The sequence below is a fragment of the Xylaria bambusicola genome (assembly GCF_022495145.1).
Source record: "Xylaria bambusicola strain CBS 139988 unplaced genomic scaffold F5B22scaffold_48, whole genome shotgun sequence".
In the NCBI taxonomy this organism is placed as follows: domain Eukaryota; kingdom Fungi; phylum Ascomycota; class Sordariomycetes; order Xylariales; family Xylariaceae; genus Xylaria; species Xylaria bambusicola.
In genome coordinates this window covers 218,343-238,141 of record NW_025953601.1, presented here as the reverse complement: position 1 = coordinate 238,141, position 19,799 = coordinate 218,343, and the positions used below count along the sequence as shown (strand labels likewise).

Below are 19,799 nucleotides of genomic sequence, written 5' to 3'. Positions count from 1 at the left end.
TTAAGTAGCGGAGGAGAGGCACAGTAGGTAGGCTACCTAAGGCCAAGAATTCCTACCTCCTCGCGGCGCTGCGTCGTTCAGATCGGGGGAACCAAGTGGGCGGATCTGAGTACCATCCCACATGGGAGCGTTTGATTAGCAAGGCTGGTTGTCAGCTTGCCATAAGAATAGTTTTGGTCAGACCAACAGTTCTATAGGCAGGGGGGTACCCCTGGTGAGAATGGCTCCCTCGAGTGGCACGACTACTTTCTCACCTACCTATCTACCGTACAGGAGGAACTAGTAGACAAGGTGTTTGAATCCGCACACCTAGGTGTCCGTACATAACAGCGATGATTTGTTTACAAAGTATCACAGCATATAAGTTCAAGCCAAGTAAGAAAAGGAAAGGAAAGGAAGGAGAAATTAGAACGGAGTAACTATAATATCCCCCTCGTGCAGAGAATATCAGGCATGCATGTGAGGAGGTATGGAAGGCTTTTGCTTTTCTTCACCGGCACTTTTGCCCGTTCTCGAAACCCCAGACAGACAGAGAGAAAGAAAGAAAGAAAGTTTACGCGAACACTACGTCAAGCTCGGGGACAGGGACGGGAGGGAAGGGAGGGGACTATGTCTCCCAGTCGGCAATGTCGGCGGAAATTTGGGGATCGTCCCTTTTGGCGGAACTGGGCGGGAATGGGATGGGATGAGATGGGATGGAGTAAAGGGTACACGTGTGTAACTAACCTGAGAGGGTTCTTACTTCCTTCCTAGGGAGGGACTGTGTAAGTACATAGGTAGAAAGGGCAGAAAAGGGTAAAGTAAGGCATGGCAAGGCAAGGCAAGGCAAGGCTTTGATGATCATGGCGGAAGCTTTAGCCGGAGCAAAATGACTTTGAACTGGAAGAAGAGGTCCGAGGAGGTGGTAAGCGGAGGAGGTACTGTAAAGGAGCGGAATGGAAGGGACAGAATGTGGACAGAACTGTGGACAGAAGTTGAATGGTGACGTGTGCATGAGTGAAATTACGCGAGACATCATCGTTACCCCAGAATGACGTAAATGTCAGAAACACACCCAAAAAAAGACAAAACCGTTCATTAGGGAAGGGGGACCCCCAGTCTGCCTGCCCCAGCGCTAGTGGTGTACCTACCTTAGCATGGGCTCGCTACTACTCTCCTACCACTCTACGTACAGTACCTACCTCCTCGCTACTGTAGCGCTATCTACCGAGCCTGCCTTCCCGGCGCGACTATAGACTATAGTAATGGTACCCATCTCACGATAGTGTCAATGTCGTCGGACTCACACTACATACTAAGTTTAGGTAGGTAGCTAAGTATGTTTTCCCAACGCCGGCAGGCCCTGCATCATGCACCCTGCCATTCCCAGGGTCTTCTTTTTCTCTTCCAACCCTGTTTTTTGGTCGGTACCTGGCTGCTCTGACACATTCTCCACCCCTCTCCCTCTTTCTCTCTGCTCATTTTTTCTTCTCGTGTCCCTTGCGCCGCGACGTTGTGTGCCCCGGCGAGCTGGGGCGCCCCGAAACCAACGCTTTACTTGTACTCTTCCGAAGCACACCGCTCCCGAATGCAGGGTCCGTGTCCTGCGCCTTGAACAACGACGACGACAACAACACCAACACCAAACCAACCTGCGATCGAGATCGCGATCGAGATCGTCGCCCTTCTCGTGCTGGCTGACCCAGTTCCTGTGCAACCCTTATCGCACCTCGGCCACCGAGCGTTGCTATATCCCCTCTCTATGCGTCCACATCAGGCTATCTATCCTCAAATGTCTCGGGATTCTGTCTCGAAGCACAACGCACCCTGACTGAAGCTGACTGGACTCGTAATCCTGTCGCGGCACTCACTCACTCTTGAGTATCGTGAATAGACAAGTCACAACCAAGGTCACGGGGAAGTACCTAGATGATGATCACAGATCTTCAAACTAGTGGAGCAACTGAACGGGCCCTATCTAGGTACTACATTACCAACGTGACAAGACCATCGAATCAGATAAGTAGGCTTTGAACTCCAAGTTTCTCCACCTAGTGTGACTGTTTTCCCAAGCTGAGTTGACGGCCTCTTTCGTTTCCTCAACGATACTTGTATCCGCCGAGAGCCCTGTGTATGTACATCACCAGGCCTCACATATGTTGCTCGGGGAAAGCGGTTTGCTTCTTCTACTTACATGCTTTTATTTAGTAACCATGCACAGAATTCTACGTTCGCCCCGTGGACGATGTAATTCCGCCATCCACTACTAGCTTCTGCCCAGTGATGTATTTTGCCTCGTCCGACACGAGGAACAAGACGGCATTGGCGACGTCCCATGCATCTCCCATCCGACCCATTGGGACCTATGGGGAGAAAAATCAGTAATTAGTGAATGATAGTTTTGACGTAAAAGGATATGTTCGGTTCTTGTACCAAACTCCTGCTTCAACAACGCCATGGATGCATGGCTCTGAAGACAGGGGGGGGGGGAGATATCAAAATTCTTCGGCGTAACTGACCTGACTATCTCTCATGCGTTTGAACGCCGCGTAGCTTCCATCATCATCTGCCCCCTCTTTCTGATCCTCCTCCTTCTCGGCGCCCCCCTCTACCGACGTCGCGGTTGTCGAGTATCGTGTAGCCATGGCCCGAGTATAAGGCGTTTCCATGAGCCCCGGCACAACCGTATTCAATCTTATACCTCGCGGCGCATAAATCACGGCCGTCGTCTTCACAAACTGGTTGATGGCGGCCTTGGCAGTGCTGTATGCGACTTGTGGCTTGCCGATATACCGCAGGCCCGCTATGCTGGATATATACACGATTGCGCCGCCCGCCGGCCGCTGCGTCTCCATGACAGGCAGCACGTGGTGACAGGCTAGGTACGCGCTCCGTAGATTCACATCCATCTGCCTGTCCCAGATGTCCTCCGCCATCGTCGCCGGACACCCCGGCTGCGAGTGTCCCACGCTGGCAACGAGGATGTCGATGCGGCCGTGTTTCGCCACGCAGGCCTCGACGAGGGCCTTCACGGACGCCGAGGACGTCGCCTCCGTGGCTACGACGTCGCATCGGCCTCCTTCCGCCTCGATCGTCTCCTTCGTCTTCGTCGCGGACGCGATGGTCCTGTTGCCGCCGTAGATCACGGCGCCTTGTCGTGCGAGGACGACGGCACACGCGGTGCCGATGCCCCAGCCCTCTTCAGAACCGGATTGTCCTAGTCCGATGACGACTGCGATCTTCCCTTTGAGGTTGTGCATTTCTCGGTGTTGGAAGTGATATACTACGGCATCCGCGTGGCTGTTCTTGCAGTGGAACCAGATACAAAGAAAGAGGAAGACGGGATGCGCATTAATGTGAACTACGTCGTTTGTTCACGTAACGAACTTTATGGAATATGAAATGCCATCTTTTATATGGGAGTTTGATATACCCCTTGCGATGGACGCATGGGACCGAAAGTGAAAGTTTCGGGGAAACCCCGTGTCGTGTGAAACGGATTATCTCCGTCACGGAGACGAGAAGATTAGTGCTGTAAGCCACATACTGTACTGTGACTTTTAAGACGTCCCAGTACGTTAAAAGTTAATGCTGCCTGGGTAAGCAATAACTGAGTATCCACGTGTAGTAGAAGCTATTATGATGGTAGGCGGAGAAAACACCGAAGAAGAGGGAGGAGGGGAGATGGATAGCTGTCACATTGTTATTATATACCGGTAGGTAGGTAAGTAAGTGAGCGAGTGAGTGTTGTTATGACGTATGATCGATCACTTCTTCGATATCCTTCCCTGCCATGCTATCCATCCATCATCCGGTTTCCATGCGTGCGCATATGCATACATACATATATATAATAGGTGGACAGTATACTTCGTGTAAGGCATATTGTAGATTGTATGTTAGGTATGGTAGTTCTGTATCTAGCTGTACTAGATCTTATCAATCTTTATTTCTTTTTAAGGGGATGGATGAAACGTTGTTGTTATGTAGCTTATAGATTTATATATAGATATATAGACCTACCTACCTACCTACCTGTTTGAAATGTAGTTTATACATTACACATGACTTACGAAACAATGCCTATAAAACAGATATATATACTAAGCGTATCTATATACCTAGGTAGATAAGTATTTCAGTGTAAAATATCTACACACGAATATATGCATATACCTACTCCCCGTCCTTGAATGTAGTCTCAACTTAACCCCTAATTAACCCCTGAGTTTCGATTAGAACTCCACACGAGCCATAACAGCTGATAGCTGTTGACAAGCAATTAGCCAGACAGATAAACGCGCAGGTCTCCTTTCTAGCCCGTCTTTTCTCCTTCTAAGCTGAAAGAAAGGTCTACGTATATTGTAGGTAGATAGATGAATGTCAATAGTTTTTTTTATTTTATTTATCCTACGATTTATTTATTTATTTGATATATCGACGTACTTACATGTAAGTTCGTCATCAGAGAACTAGTCTGTATCGAATATGTATGAAAGTAGCATGGAATCTGAGTAGGACGATATCCCCACTCTCCTCTCTCTCTCTCTCTCTCTCTCTCTCTCTCTCTCTCTCTCTCTCTCTCTCTCTCTCTCTCTCTCTCTCTAGATATTCTGTTAAAAATGCCGAATGCAAATCAAATGCTCGCTCATAGCCGTCATGAGCGCCCAGGCTTCCTTGCGCTTCTTGATCTTCATCTTATCACTCCCTCCTCCTCCTGTATTTCCACCACCATCACCATCGCCAGTAGCAAGACCCAGAATAACCCGTTCCAGAGCAGCATGTCCGTTGAAGTACTTCCAGAACACGGGCCACGCGGCGCGGACCTTTGGATCCGTGAATCGTCGGCCGATGGCGGAGAGATAGAGACTGTCTTTCCCTGTCGCGCGCCGCGCGTCGACGATGATGTAAGGTGAGAGATGGGATAGATGTGCCGCCGTGTTCGTCGATGGGTGCGGGGTTGACGTAGGTAAGGGCTTGCGGCTGAATGCTGCGCTCCGCTCGTAGGCTGCTTGGGCTTCTTTGTCTGCGATCCGGGAGAGACGCGCCGCGAGGGCGATGCGCTCGCCTTGGGTTTGCGACTCCGTTGGGGGCGAGGCGGATGCTGAGGGCGTCTCGGACGGAGATGGGCTCGTGTGATGCGAGGGAAAGGCTTCTGAGGAAGGGGATTGGGGAAGGTGTGTTGTGGAGGATGTTGGGCCTTCGGCCGTTGATAGACTTGCTGTTGAGCCGGCTAGGAGGTCGAGGGTCGTGGTGGATCCCGAGAGCGATATGTTGCCTATTCCGCGTACCGTGGATGAGGATCCGGCTGGTGACGATGGACGATAATTCAAGAAGCGACGATGACTATGACTATTATCGGACTCGTGTTGCTCGTCGTCTTTCTCTTTCTCTTTCCCCTTTTCATCAACGTGATCGGTGTTGTTTGACTGCTGTTCTTTCTCAGCTTGCCTTTTCTTCTCTTTTTCTCTCTCTCTTTTGTTCGCCGCCTCTTCCTGGAGCATTCTCAGCTCTTCGGCCTCGAGCTCGTATTCGACCTCGTAAAGGATCTCGGGCCACACTACGACGTACGCGAAGGTGCAGAGCTGCGTCACCCATCCGCCGCGCATTAGCCATGCCAACATCTGAAGATATGTAGGACGGTGGTTCTTGGATGGGCAGAACCATTTGTAGGGGCGCGGGGCCGCCGACAACTCAGCGAGAAAGTCGGCTAGGTGCGGCGCGAGAGGAAACGCGCGGGCCCAGGCTTGGCTGGCGCGAGGAAGAAGGCTCATATCAGCGTTGGGTGATAATATGTATACATCCCGTGCATGTAGAGGTGGAATCGCGATTCCGCGCCGCCAGAAGATGAAATGGTGGGCGAATTTCCGAACTTGAGCTGGTGAAAGGCCGCTGCCTTGGCTTATTTGATGGAATCTGGTAGCGAGTGTTAGCACTAAGGGAGTATCTAGCGCGGATTCAAGAAGATATTATATACACAAAGATGTCGGCGGCCGAGAGAAGGGTGATGGGGAGACGTGGCATATATAGACAGGGGTGATGGGAATCTTGATAACGTACGACATGGTTGGCTTTGAGAGCCGTACAAATTCAACCATAGCAGCCGTGGCTTCATCAGCATCGGCTTGGAGTTCGGCAATGATCTTTTTCTCCTCGCTCATAAGCAGCAGACCGAAATGCTTATCAAGGAAAGACGGATCCTGCAGACTGTCCTCCTCCACGAAGTAGTTGGCCGTCGTGATCCAGAGGCCGCGTGTGCTAGCGGCTTCTTCCTCGGGCGGGAGGTCTGTTAAGTAAAAGGGGACGGATATCTGTACTGAGTGCGTGATGGTGCCCTCGGGGGTATCGAGCTGTAGGGCGGCAATCTTGTTTTGCGATACGGCCTCGTAGATATCTTGTACGCAAGCCGCGAGAGACGAGACCTCGAGGATCTCCTTCCATAGCACGCTCATCCTGGTTTCTGTGTGATAGAGACATTAGATAGCCGTCGCTGACGCTACACCCCCGTGGTACGAAACAGTCTACATAAAGAAAGGGGGCTCTTGTACAGTACTTACTTTCTTCGCGATTCTTATCTTTGAGAGTTAGGATGCGCTTTGACTCCTTCCATACAAAATCAGTCTTCTGCTGGCTATATTTGAATAGCTTGTTGATCTTCCTGATGATGTGTGCGTATAACGTCTCGGCCAGCTCCTTGGCCTCATGTTTATTTGGTTTCAAGATGAATACCAGGTTGAACATGGTCATTCCGCTCTTCTTCTCCTCGGCCTCGTCGGCGCCGATCCCATTACCATTGTTGCCGGCAATGGTATCATCGGCTGTTAGCAGGTCATCGCTCTCATTTGGCGCCATGTCAGGAGCCAACATCATGGGAGATTGGCCGTCTCTAGGCGCGCTGGACTCAACGCCATTTTCAGGCGATTTGGGAGGTCGGTTCTTGGGCTGACGCTTCTTCTTACGCCAAACACCACTCTCATGGACGAATACGGGAGAAGACACAAAGCACAACTGGTCTAATGAGACTTGAAAGAGCCGCTTATGAAAAGCACGCGACGGCGTTAATAGACTCTCGAGGTCTCTGGTTGGATAACCAGCGACGTGCTCCCAGGGCACAATGTGCGAACCGCTCTCTGTTTCAATGTGGTCATCGTGGTTCCAGAACCGCAGACCGGCAATGTTAGGCAACGACCCTGACGTACCCTCGAAAGGGGAGAACTGCTGGTCTAGGAGTAGCTCGTCGTCATCGTCCAGCTCATCCTCGGCAGACTCCCGTGCGGGTGGAGCACGCTGCTTCTTGCTATACTGGATGCGCGGGGGATAATGGAACACGAAGCGCGGCCCATCGCGCGAGCGGTTGACGACTAGAGCAACGCCAAGCACGTTGGAGGCGTTGGGAAGGACGGGTGTTGATGCCATGTTCCGGGTGTTGGCATGAGATCTCAAACAGGTCACGCTCGTCGCGCCGTCACGGCCATACGACCCCACTCTTTGCCCACTTCTGAAGTCGATGTCGGCTGAACGAAGACTTACACGTAGTGTGTAGTCTCGGATGCCATGATGCAAGCAATACCAATTTATGTAACCCGCCTTGGATGCTGTTGGCTTTGCGAAGAGCAATGAGATGGCATTAGCGAATGGTGGTTGTTGCGGGATTGGCCTATGATACCCTAGTAGCCACCCAACTACCTAGGTTACCTATGTACTTGACCTAGCAGCTACAGAACAGAACACCACCTAGCTCGGAATCGCTCATACAAATGAATATAAGATTTCAAGAATACTAGACCAAACATCTGATATCAATACGCAATGCCATGCAGTCGAATAAGTGAACAGAATCCATTCATATGGTATATGTAGCTGAGACACGGTGATAGCCAGACATACGGATATCTACCTGCCAATGCACGTGTGTGTGATGGAATGGTGTCAATGTCTCAAACATCGGTTAAATCATTTCCACTCCCTCCTTTCCAAAGCTTCTTCTCTCACGAGAGCTAGTATTCAAATCCCCCTATCATTCCATCCCCTAGGTTACAGCCAACATGAAGCGTGGTAAAATCCAACGCGATGCTCCCGTGTCTATCTGTCGCATTACCAATGTCCCATGCCAACCCTCATCCCCTAAATTGCGGCCCAGCGTCTATGGGAAAATCCAACATATACAATCAGAAAACCCGTCATTAAATTCGTAACGTCGTCCAGTTAACTTCCTTGCCCGACCATTCGCGGTATGCGGCGCAGCATCCAGCCCTACTTTGAGTTGTATATAGCGTTATAACCGGCCGCCTACTATCCCGAGGCCTACTCCGGCGATAACACCAGCCATACAAGCAGCCGTGGGCCGTGGAGCCCCATTCTGACTGCCGATGGTGAATCCTCCCTGCGTCCCGGCGCGGCATAGTCCATTGCTTAAGCCATGGCAGGCCTGGAGTGAGAGGGTCGAGCACACGGATGTCGCCGTCGCGGAAGGGAGTGTCGCCCCTGCCTGGACCACGGTGGTGCCAGCGGCTCCTGGGACCTGGATAGTCACGCCGTAGCCAGCGTTGCCGCCTTCGAGACCCTGCACGCAAGCATCGTAGTTGTCGGAGCAATCGTGCAGGGCCGAGGTACAGGCTGCTGCATTGCTGAACGAGGTGGGTATGGCGGGGAATGTGAAGTACTGGTTGCTCACATAGGAAACCGTCGCCGTAGGTCCGCCGCCGGGTGCTACTCCCGTGCACGTAGCTCTAGCCAGCCATCGTTAGTCATACAATTGTATATTGACGAGGTCTTGGGTTGGCCAGCTTCCCCTTCCCCAGAAGGGAGCAAGTGTTCGACTTACGTGGTGGGACAGCAGGCGGCGCTCTGATGGGCGTCCAAGGAACAGGTCTGGCCATTTTCGCAGCAGGCGCCCTGGAATTGGGCTCCCTGGTCTTCACAGCTGAAGTAGTTGGCGGGACATGTGACGTCTCTCCGGTGAATGGGGAAGAAATCGAGGGCGTCGGAGTACCCCAGCGGATCGACGGGATCGGCTAGTGTCGTGTGTACCGACAAGATGGCGGCAGCTATAGAGAAGAGTGCCGTTATTTGCCGGCAGTGATACAATGGCATGATGGGAGGGAGAATTCGATTGAGTGCTCAGGTATCAACAACTCATTATCGGCCAACTTGCGAGTTTGAATGGGACTTTGTCCGATGTTGGAGCCGGTTTCTTGGCAGCAGCAAAGCAGGTCGAGGAGATATCTATCTAGGTTATGTAGATAAAGCGAGGGAGTAAGTGGGTTGGCTGGCTTGCTTGGCTACGATGCCTCGCTGTCTCTTACAGGCGGGATTAAGTAGTAGATGTTCTAAATACCAAGCAGCGATACGAGTCTCGAAGAGCTACGATGGGTGCAGGTCGGGTTGTTGGGGGATGGTGGGCCAACTGCAGGTTTATGTGTTGTAGTGGACCACTTCCCACATCACACCTTGTACACTGCTGCTGATGATGACATATGTCAAGGTGTGTAACGCACGCCGACCGCGGCTTATTAAAACTCATCTTGGCATTCATCTTACTTACTTTATGAGTGTTCAACTGCTCTGGCGACTGGTAAGGTAGCAGTTTTCAGAAGACGCTACCTAGGTAATTATCTCTACTTACGACACAGCGGGTGATTGAATGTTGAATGATGGAAGTTCTGTTCCCCGAGGTCATGTTCGCCCGGCAACCACCCGAGTAATCCTGGTGCGGGGAGCACAGGTGGGGTCTAACCATCCACACTGTATTTTCACAGGTGTCATTCTCCCTGTGTGCTGCTAGCGCTGGCCTGGAACTCGAAGCCCATTGGGCCTTCTAGAGACACCAAGTACAGTGTTCTAAGTATACAATGCACTATATACTTCGTAGGTAGCATAGCGTGTCCTGGTTATAGTGATAGTTATAGTGATATCTGGCTATCGAATCCGATCTGGTGATGATCAGATTGCATCGACTGATGATCAAGTCAAGTCAACGTGTACAACAATTTAATTGATATATGAACTCCTGCATCACGTACCTAATTGTCCTCAGCGGTCAGATCCGATGAGTTCATTTGGTAGCCCAGGTTCAGGCCCCTACACAGGCAAGCCAGTTCCGTAAGTCGATCCAAGTTGAAATTGTGTAAATGCTAAGAAAATCTCATGCTAATCACATCCATGCTCTCACAGCCCCGAGCGCGGCAGCTTTCCTCTGGACCACGATGGTATGTCTATGTCGTTTTTTTTTTGGTTTTTGTTTTTTTGCCACAGCTGTCAAATACGGGCTACTAACAATGGTGTCAGGCGAGTGCAAGCATGTTATGAAACAATACCTGTCGTGTATCAAGAAGGTGAAGGGTCTTAACGACGATGAATGTCGAAATATCGCCAAGTCATATCTCGCATGTCGAATGGACCGGTACAGACTTCCTCTTTAACAAACTTTCGGGGCTCATACGGCTACTGACCAATTGACAGGAACCTAATGGCCAAAGATGATTTTAAAAATTTGGGGTTCGCCGAAGAACAACCTACGAAACCAACCACATCCAGTTCTGAGGCTGGGACATCGAGTTCGTAGCGCTTTTCGAACGGATAATGGAGCCAGCTTGGCAAGAGGCCTTCGTCGTCAGAGCTGCATGTATCATAATCATGGTTATCACTGTATTTATAGATCATTGCGAAAGAAATAGGGGCCCCTTGAACACGATTCCTACATTGTTTCTAGCCACATAAGCAAGCAAGTAAGCCAGTACATCATGTAAAATCGTGTTAGTGGTCTGTAACAGCCTCCAGTGTGAGTTTGGAAGATTTGTGAATTCGGCTACCAGATTCACACATTGATGAAATGAGGCATGTATGAGAACATGTGCATTCAGTTTGAAGGTGGAACCTAGACAAGCCGTTGGCGCCAGCGGGCCGCTCGGAGTTGTGATGCAGGTGTTAAAGCCGGTTTATATCCTCAGTCAACTACTTACATCGTCCTAGCATTTACACGCCAGCGCCCGCGTGCAAGTGGACCACCGGCGCCCAAGCCACCGAATCACCCCGGGTATATATATCCAAGGTCAGTAATCAAGACCTCTGAATTCGGCGTTTCCTATATTATTTAGTATAAACATAAAGAATGGGCTGGATATTGTGTCGTATCCTCAATATTCTAATAAAATGATACGTAGCACGCTCTACTTTGGCCCACGAAGCAGGGTGTTAAGACAAACCCGTCGGACCACAGCTAGTCGGAGCTTTGCAAGCTCTCTAGTACGACACAACTACGATTCAACCATTCAAAATCTGAAGATAGGCAGCCATACACGGGTAATATTTCAAGGATTTACGGGTTCGTAAATGCTCCAGCAACGCCCATTCCTGACGTTGTCAAATATGTGTGTATGAGACTGATACGATTCGAGATAGGAAAGCAGGCGACTGCTAATGCCAAGGAGTCTCTACAATGGGGGACCAATATCGTCGGAGGCGTCCGGCCGGGGTTCGAGGGAGAGCACCTTGGTTTGCCAGTTCTTCCCACAGTTCGGAAAGTATGCAATGCCTGCAAACAACCCTCGACAGACTTCGGCCTCTCTTAACGGAGAGGGCGCGGCAGAATTATGACAATGACTAAGTTAAGACCTATCAATAGGCAATGGAAGTTCTTAAACCCGATGCCACTGGCATTTACGTCGCTGCAAATCAAGCGACGTCTGCCATCGAAGAGGCTATAGAGGCCGAAGTGCCTTTGGTTGTGGCTGTTGCAGAGCACATCCCTCTACATGATATGATACGGGTTAGGGGTCCGAGTGCTTGACATTAGGGTAGTCTAGAACGTGAACTGATCCGACAACATACAGATACATGATATGTTAAAGACACAGACAAAATCAAGGCTTGTTGGCGCCAATTCGCCAGGCATCATATCAGCCACGGGGAAATGTAGAATAGGTAAGCGTCAGTCATCTATATATGCTATGGAAACAGGAGTACTGATCATTCTCCCTAGGGTTTCAGCCTTTGCCATGCTTCATGCCAGGTAAGGTCGGAATTGTAGCACGGTCGGGGACTCTAAGTTACGAAAGTAAGCCGTACTTTCCCATCAGTCATACACCATTGACAGACATTAGCTAAATCTCATCCTCCTAGCTGCCGGTTCTACACTCCGGTCGGGGCTAGGCCAAAGTATCTGCATTGGAGTTGGAGGAGATATCTTACCCGGAACAAGTCTCAGAGACGGTCTTCGAGTCTTACTAGAAGATGAAGATACAGAGGCGATTGCACTTGTAGGCGAAATTGGAGGCGAGGCGGAAATTGAAGCTGCGGGTTTTATCAGGGAGTATCGCGCAAGAACCGAGAAGCCCAAGTCAGTCGTACCATTCACGAGCAACATATGCATCCGATTTCGATTTCTAACCTCAAAACAGGCCGATTGCCGCCATAATCGGAGGTATCGAGGCTGTGCCAGGTAGAATAATGGGCCACGCTGGTGCATTTGCGCTTCCTGGAGAGCCATCTGCGCAAGACAAGATCAAGGCCCTTCAAGCAGCTAACTGCACGATCGTGAATCATCCCTCCCGGTTTGGGCCCGTTCTGAAATCCATGTTAGAAGGAGTAGCGCCCTCAGCATACGGTGTCATCTCGCCCTCCGTAGGAGCTGTGTTTCAACGTCGCGGAATTCACACTGCCGCTAGGAGACCTAATATGAGCTCTACCGGTGATTTTACTCAACAAAGAAGATCCATATACTTGACGCAGACTACCGCGTTCGATCTATTACGCCAGCGCGGAATACCAGTTACTGATAGTAACTCTGCACCGAATGAAGGTCGCCTACTCGCCGTAACGCTAAATCGTTCAACTAGAAGTCCTTGCATCGTTGCCTCTCCATCCACGAATGGCGGTGCTGGAAATCTGAAGAGATTTGACTACGATTACACAGCTGGGGCCAAAAACATAGATATCAGTGCCATTGCACAACAACTTGAACTTGACGCCAGCAATGAAGGCATTAACTCATCGCTTCGCACCATAGTCGCAGGCCTCGTGACTCTCTTCGTAGAGAAAGAAGCTTTCCTCCTCGAAACACGGCTCATCGCTTCAAAAAGCTCGTCTTCTGATATCGCCATCGCGACCGCGCACTTCGGCTTCGACGACGCGGCACATCGCAGCGGAAACCGACAAGCAGATATCCAGGCGCTACGAGATACAAGTGTCGAGGACCCCGCGGAAGTCGAGGTAGAGAAGCATGGGATCGTGTACGTCAAGCTGCCAAACGGTGGCGGGGAAGGAGAGATCGCGAATATTGGGACGCTTGTTAATGGGGCCGGACTCGCGATGAACACAGTTGATGCCCTTGCGCACGCGGGTGGTCGCGCGGCGAATTTCTTGGACACTGGGGGAAAGGCGACGAGTGAGACTGTTAAGAAGAGTTTCGAGGTCATCTTGAAGGATCCGCGAGTTAAGGTGAGCGGGAGCCCCCTTTTTCTATCCGATTTTGCCAGCCTTAGTGTTCTCATCTTCTGTGGTTTCTATCGTTAGTTACTGATAATCCGACACTGATAGTGCATACTTGTAAACATCTTTGGCGGTCTGACACTTGGAGATATGATTGCGCGAGGCGTCATCATGGCTTTCCGTGACTTGAACATGAGCGTGCCTGTCGTCGTTCGGATTCGTGGTTCGAATGAGAAGGAAGGCCAGCAGATTATCGCGGAAAGCGGTCTGCCCCTTTTCGCTTTCGATGACTTTGATGAGGCTGCAAAAAAAGCTATAGAGCTTGCGAATGCTGCTCGTTAACGACAGCATTAGTATATTTAATCAGCCACGTTAGCTTCGTTAGGTTTATCATATTAAAGACAATGTTGTTGACAGGTGATACATCAGACTCCATGCAAAGTAGGTATGGCTCAGGTGACGGCCATGAGGAGGACACTACATTAATTTTATAACTACACAGCTGTGCATAAGGTCATAAATATGGTCAGCTGAAATGGAATATGAATTAAGCAAATATCTCTAGCCCCTTTATACGCGCTGTACAGACCAAAGGCCCTTAAGATGCAACACCTTCTCTTTCACTGTTGACGCCCGACTTGCGTGGCGCCTTAACTGCGTCGAAGGCACAACACCATCTTCGCCGGCAGTAATCTCACGTTGCTCTTTATCCAGCCGCACCCGCTCGACCTCCCACACTCTCCAAGCCCGCAAGATCCAGCCAAAGATGAACGCGCCGATATACATGAACGCCGTGAAGAGCTGTACGTTGCGGTAACCCCAAGAACCTGGAGAGCGCAGACTCAAGCCGATAACCTCGGCGAAAGTAGCCGGAAGGACGAGGAAGAGCCAGGTGATTGAGAGTGCTAAGTTTTCCAACAGTCAGCGATGAGACGTTTGTCTGCTGGAGACTCCAAGTTCCAACAAGAGAGCGAACTTACCAGAGGGAATCATCTTAAGCCCAACAACTTCGGCACAGATCGGCGTAACCGCTGCCCAAATCGTGCCAGCCACGGAGCCGCTAAGCAGTGCGAAAACGATGCACCCGGCGTATGTCCTCGCGCCGAACATCCACACGAATAAGCACAGAAGTCCGCACCACAGCGTGCACAGCTGGGCGACGTTGAAGCGGCCGAGGCTGTCACTTGAGAGACCGACAGCCGGGCGTCCAACTCCCTGCGCCACTGTTGTAATTTCTTCGGCATCAGCAAACAAGATCCTCTTCAAGTCTTCATTTCACGTATGAGAATCCGGGAGAAAGGAGAGGAAAAGAAAGGGGAAAAGAAAAGGGGAAAAGAAAGAGCTTACGATTGAACAGCGCGCCAACGAGCGAAGCTTGTGAAGCCGACAATCCCACGACCTGGCAGTAGGCGACGATGCTAAAGACGAGGATGATGTACCCGATAAGGGAGAAGGTCATCCACAGCTCGAACATGATGAAAGAAGGGCGCTTGAAGAGCGCCCAGTTGAAAGCGATGTGGACGGAGCCGACGGCGTGGTTGCGGTCGCGGATGAAGAAGGTCGCGATCCCGTTCACGACGAAGCAGATGATCGCCAGCGTGCGGAATGTCCATGGCAGACCGAGATTTTCGATCACTACAGTTTACGGGCGGTAAGTATTAGTTATTGATTGCTTGCTTTTCCTTTGGGAGTCGTAGGCAATTTAAAAACAGGTAATAGGGGTTAGATCATTCTTTGTATATGTGTATGAACTTACTGGCATTCGTAGCGAGCGAGTAAACCAGGCCACCGAAGCCCGAACCCGCGGCCGTCCAGCCCTGGGCGTACGACCGCTTCTTATAGAACCACTGCGAGGACACGGGTGCTGATGCCACGAACATTAGACCCAGGCCGACGCCGAAGGATACGCCTTGGGCCAGGATGATGTGCCATAGCTCCGAGGCGAATGAGGAGCCGATGAAAGCGGCTCTGTCCACTTGTCAGTCAGTGTTTTCAGAGCATTGTATTCATGGAAGTGATTTCGTGAAGGCGAAGGAGCGATATTTGAGTACACGAGGCAGGCAGGTCACTTACGTCTCAAATATCACGCCGAGCAAGATCGTCGGTCGTGTCCCGCATTTCTCCCATCCCACTAGGAATGTCGCCAGCGGCGAGATCAGGAAGGCTGACATCGATCTCGTAATCAGTATTTCCGGTCGAGTCTGGAGAAAGGGGTGAACATCAGTTGGTTGTATATAAACTTACCGACGGAGAGAGAGAGTCCTCCTATAAAGGCATAGCCTATAGCGGTGGTTTGGTAGGCATTTGTTCTGATGTAATGAGCTAAGAAGACGGCAAACGACTATAGAATTACGGTGTTAGTGTATCGTGTAAAGGTTGATAGAATGTGGATGAGTTTCGCCAGGTCATGAATGACGTACCGAGTTGAGACCCCAGGAATGAGCGTTGATGATCGCCTAGAAACACGTCGAGTCAATAATGATCTTTAAAAATAAAAATTTAATAATAAAAATTCCTGATTTGAGGGACTTCGAAAAATTGATATAGTTTGCAAGCACGGATCCATGAGCCCAAGAAAACCATTCTCTTCGTGAAAGTGGCTCAGATGAGAGAGTGAGTCGACTTCAGGGATTCACCTACGACAGCGGTAACAACAATCCTAGAGTTTCCATTAGCTACGCCACCCAGACATATCAAAGTTTTTTATCATCAGGTAATCTTACCAACCATAGCCACCCTCCTTGAATTCTTCCTGCGTTTGCGACTGCTGAGGTTGTTGCGCCTCTACTGAGCGCACCTCGTCTTGTTGTGCAGGAACCTCAATTACTGGGGATGGCTCCCCAGACTTCTCGGGTTCCGGCATGAGTTTGCTTGGCGAACTCTAAACCCTCCCTATAGCAACTTAGGAAAAACGTTTGTGGATGAAAACTCTTGGATAAAAGAATATCAATATCTCTAATGTCGATATCAAAGATTCATGGTTTTACCAAGGCAGAAAACCTATCCGCCTTTACTTTTCTCCAACGGACAGAAAAAAGGATTAAGCTAACTGCAGGATTTATGTTACCAAACCCCGAAACTCAGGCCCCTCTGGGTCCCTATCTCGGAAATAACCAACGGAAAGGGCGCGAGACTTGGCAGAAAGGGGCCTAGGTTACGTAGATGGTCCCCCTCCCAACAGTTATTAAAATCCGCCAGGATCGCTTCCTCTTAGCTGTGTCCGCTAAGTATACTGCTGCTATACATATGTATCTGTATCTATGTAGGTAAGTATTTAGTAACAGAGGATCGGCTTCGTGAGATAACGTAGTATTGAAGCGGGCCGTTTCCGTTCAAATACCATCCACATCGTCATCGATATTGCACCTTTAACATTTCCAATGAATGGATTACCAATACTTCCGTAGCCGGCGAGTTTACTTTTTCTCATTATTAAGGAAGACAGGGCAATATTTTGCCCCCCTCGTGTGAGCACTATCACCAACAATTCGAAAATGTTATCATTACTATGTAGTAGGAGACTAATTAGCCCTGGTGATTAGTGAACTAGTCCTTATATTAGTGTTTATGTAAGTAGAAACTAAACAGTAGGCGGGATTAAGCTTGTCATCTCAGGCTAAGTAAGTACTTTGGTAAAAAAAATGGATTGTTCCGGACATGCAATTGGGCGCCCAGAGCTCGGTGCCGGTCGGCTGGCCGGCAGGACGTTGTACATACCGTACATTCCATCCCGCCGGATTTACTGCCGCAAGGCGCCGTGAATGAGACATCGGAGGTTACATTGAAGCGGCTTAGATGGCGTGAGGCAAACGGGCCATCTCTTCATCGGCCCGCCGAAAGAACGGGTCGGGTGGCTTACAAGCGTTTGCATGATAAGCTTATCGCTAGGTAAGTAGTGGATGGGTAATCATTAATGTGTGTCTCTTTGCATGTATCGTTCCTGACCAATGTTCGCGGACTACTACCCTACCGACGACACGGTAGGGAAATATTCCGGTCGTACTACCGTAGACGTACATAATCTGGTTATCTGATGTAATTGGCCGTCTCAATGCGCGTCAAGCTCCTCGTCGTAACCTTGGGGTTTAATCCTATTTATCTGGAATCAAGACTCAATGTTGTTTTACAAGAATCTAGATAGTCTCACTTAGTCCATCATTTTCCAATGCGGCGGCGGCTAAGCAGGTATGAAGTTAGGGAGCCATCCACGAATATCATGTTAGTCAATAACAATGCACGCAGCGGCGACTTTGGTCAAAGAAACGTATGCTGTCTATAGGCCCTAGCTTCTACCATCCTACCGTAGGGGAAATAGTCCGACAGGGCATTATAGAATGGTTTCAATACTTACCAACCTAATCCTCGTGAATGCAATAGTCATGACAGCACCGTTCAGATCATGTCTGCGTATTATACAAGTCTATACACAGGCTATGCTGCAAATGCCTAGGATTGTACATATATAGGATGAAGTATACAGGGCTAAGCAGGAGAAGCGGCCTATGCAGTCTTGTCTCGTCGTTTGCCATGATTTCTCACACGTGGCACAACGACCCATTTGTTAATGTTACTCTTCCTGCGTGTCTTGTAACCACCCTTGGCCTATAATAGAGGTCAGCATACATGATCGAGAGAAAACCAGTGCAACGGATTTTCGGTGAGCTCTTACCGGTGTGCCCCATGGACTAGTTGGGTGCCGGTTACCCTTCGATTTACCGCGACCACCACCATGAGGATGGTCCACTACACAGATTATGTCAATCTTGTTCCTGACAAGCGCTCAAAGCAGGCTCCTTGCTGGCAAGACGTACCTTTATTCATAGCAACACCACGGACTGTGGGGCGAATGTTGAGCCATCTACTCCTTCCAGCTTTTCCAAGCTGTCGGTAATGGTGATGGGGGTTGCTCGCAACGCCAATAGTCGCACAAGCATCCTTGCTGACCTTTCGGATTTCACCGCTCTGAAGACGCACTGTGACATACTTTCCCGTCATAACCCTGACACCATCCTCTCTCATCTCTTCATCCTTGCTCTCTACCACGGCGAAAGTCCCAGCACTGCGGCAAAAGACAGCACCACCTTTCGGATGTGATCCTACATTGAACACAGGCGTGCCAACAGGGACGAGGTGTAGAGGCAAGCAATTCCCACGATGAGCCGTCTTGGCTGCTAAAACACCGGGATCAATGACACCGCCCATACTGTCTAGGAGATCTTGCGGAATGCCAGCCCGGTAACTCTGGACGACATCACCGGCTCTCATGCCCTCGGGCGCAACGATGTACGTCTTCTTGTTTGTGGCGTCCTCGTTGAGAAGAGCGATATGGGCGCTACGGCCGGGATCGTACTCGATTCGCTCGACAGTGTGAGGGCCAGCTAACCAACGGTGGAAGTCGACGGTTCTTATCCTCCTCTTGGCACCACCTCCGCGATGTCTAACAGTGATTCTACCGGTGTTGTTACGACCACCCTTGGCCATACCCTTCTTGGGGAAAGTCAAGGGAAGGAACGGCCTGCCTCTCCATAAGTGGTCATTGATCGGACGCTTCAGATGTCGCAAACCGGGGGTCCTAGGCTTGTATGTCCGTAAGATCTCGGCGGTTTCTCGCGCAGATTTGTTAGTTGAGGCAGGTTTCGGAGGCGCCTTGTCGGCCTTGGGCACAGATGGGACGACATCTCTCTTCGGGTTTGGCGGGGGTGCAGCCCGTTGAGTTGTGGCGTAGGTTCGGTATATGGACGAGAGCTGGCTGCCGGCCAGCAATATCCTCCGCTGCGGGAGCGAGAATACTCGCGACTGCAGCATGATGAAGACGGCCGCACCAACGCGTTCGCAACGGATCGTTGCCAATTGCGTCGGGACAGCCAATTGGGGAAGTGGAGGGACTCGAAGGGCGACGGCGACGGCGGATGGACCCAATCGCAACGCTGTGTCGCTAGCAACCAAAAATCTTGAGATGAGGCTCGACTGGAGTTCAGGTTGTTCCGAAAAAGGCTACCCTGGACCAACCGAATGCACCGAATGCTTGAAAGTACCAAAGTACAGAATATTCTCTATCCTCATTAGGAAATCGAGTGCTTGGCGAAGTCGAGCGTTGGGAGTCCGAATTTCTACCGACAAGGGTTTGGAGGATTTCCTAATTGGGACAGACTGAGGACAGACTAGGAAATGGAGTACCTAGGTACCTAAGATACCTACTATGTACCGTATGAGCAGGTGTGGCGCATGAAGTTTCATGAGGTGGATTGAGGTACGGTAGGTTGAGGCAGGTTGAGGCTCAAAAACTGCTTAAAATGGAAGTGGTCAGCCACAATCTCGTCGCGCAACACGGGTAGGGCGGTAGGGTCACGTCATCGATTGGTCGAGATCGCGACCCACTCGATTTGCAGCAG

General features: G+C 50.3%; 8 protein-coding genes across 8 annotated transcripts; 3 read left to right on the top strand and 5 right to left on the bottom strand.

Moving 5' to 3' along the window:
* F5B22DRAFT_620749 (uncharacterized protein) lies at positions 1–1,011 on the top strand. Its single transcript, XM_047975868.1, has one exon. It carries the CDS (start codon positions 454–456, stop codon positions 751–753), a length of 300 nt encoding a protein of 99 aa, XP_047827465.1. The 5' UTR covers positions 1–453; the 3' UTR covers positions 754–1,011.
* A 1,193-nt stretch (positions 1,012–2,204) lies between these two features.
* On the bottom strand, positions 2,205–3,239 carry F5B22DRAFT_649989 (oxidoreductase ucpA; the record flags this gene model as incomplete). The annotated part of the gene is made up of 2 exons (XM_047979250.1): positions 2,205–2,342; positions 2,499–3,239. 2 exons carry the CDS (start codon positions 3,237–3,239, stop codon positions 2,205–2,207), a joined length of 879 nt encoding a protein of 292 aa, XP_047827464.1.
* A 1,323-nt stretch (positions 3,240–4,562) lies between these two features.
* Positions 4,563–7,634, bottom strand: F5B22DRAFT_620741 (nitrogen permease regulator of amino acid transport activity 3-domain-containing protein). Its single transcript, XM_047975867.1, has 3 exons — positions 6,537–7,634; positions 6,040–6,439; positions 4,563–5,895 (listed from the first exon to the last, which is right to left on the bottom strand). Exons 1-3 carry the CDS (start codon positions 7,393–7,395, stop codon positions 4,596–4,598), a joined length of 2,559 nt encoding a protein of 852 aa, XP_047827463.1. The 5' UTR covers positions 7,396–7,634; the 3' UTR covers positions 4,563–4,595.
* F5B22DRAFT_620738 (uncharacterized protein) lies at positions 7,635–9,776 on the bottom strand. The gene is made up of 2 exons (XM_047975866.1): positions 8,804–9,776; positions 7,635–8,708 (listed from the first exon to the last, which is right to left on the bottom strand). The coding sequence occupies exons 1-2, from the start codon at positions 9,070–9,072 to the stop codon at positions 8,255–8,257; spliced, it is 723 nt and encodes a 240-aa protein (XP_047827462.1). The 5' UTR covers positions 9,073–9,776; the 3' UTR covers positions 7,635–8,254.
* Positions 9,777–9,913: 137 nt separating this feature from the next.
* On the top strand, positions 9,914–10,951 carry F5B22DRAFT_620734 (uncharacterized protein). Its single transcript, XM_047975865.1, has 3 exons — positions 9,914–10,080; positions 10,153–10,187; positions 10,267–10,951. The coding sequence occupies exons 1-3, from the start codon at positions 10,028–10,030 to the stop codon at positions 10,398–10,400; spliced, it is 222 nt and encodes a 73-aa protein (XP_047827461.1). The 5' UTR covers positions 9,914–10,027; the 3' UTR covers positions 10,401–10,951.
* Positions 10,952–10,991: 40 nt separating this feature from the next.
* On the top strand, positions 10,992–13,863 carry F5B22DRAFT_399150 (succinyl-CoA synthetase-like protein). Its single transcript, XM_047971464.1, has 8 exons — positions 10,992–11,302; positions 11,380–11,501; positions 11,603–11,746; positions 11,811–11,901; positions 11,960–12,034; positions 12,100–12,316; positions 12,378–13,416; positions 13,516–13,863. Exons 1-8 carry the CDS (start codon positions 11,131–11,133, stop codon positions 13,747–13,749), a joined length of 2,094 nt encoding a protein of 697 aa, XP_047827460.1. The 5' UTR covers positions 10,992–11,130; the 3' UTR covers positions 13,750–13,863.
* F5B22DRAFT_399114 (major facilitator superfamily domain-containing protein) lies at positions 13,735–16,501 on the bottom strand. The gene is made up of 9 exons (XM_047971462.1): positions 16,131–16,501; positions 16,048–16,066; positions 15,828–15,863; positions 15,652–15,748; positions 15,481–15,571; positions 15,164–15,375; positions 14,755–15,042; positions 14,388–14,630; positions 13,735–14,312 (listed from the first exon to the last, which is right to left on the bottom strand). Exons 1-9 carry the CDS (start codon positions 16,268–16,270, stop codon positions 13,978–13,980), a joined length of 1,461 nt encoding a protein of 486 aa, XP_047827459.1. The 5' UTR covers positions 16,271–16,501; the 3' UTR covers positions 13,735–13,977.
* Positions 16,502–17,661: 1,160 nt separating this feature from the next.
* F5B22DRAFT_620729 (ribosomal protein L2) lies at positions 17,662–19,522 on the bottom strand. The gene is made up of 3 exons (XM_047975864.1): positions 18,219–19,522; positions 18,077–18,150; positions 17,662–18,009 (listed from the first exon to the last, which is right to left on the bottom strand). The coding sequence occupies exons 1-3, from the start codon at positions 19,210–19,212 to the stop codon at positions 17,908–17,910; spliced, it is 1,170 nt and encodes a 389-aa protein (XP_047827458.1). The 5' UTR covers positions 19,213–19,522; the 3' UTR covers positions 17,662–17,907.
* Between the last annotated feature and the right edge of the window lie 277 nt (positions 19,523–19,799).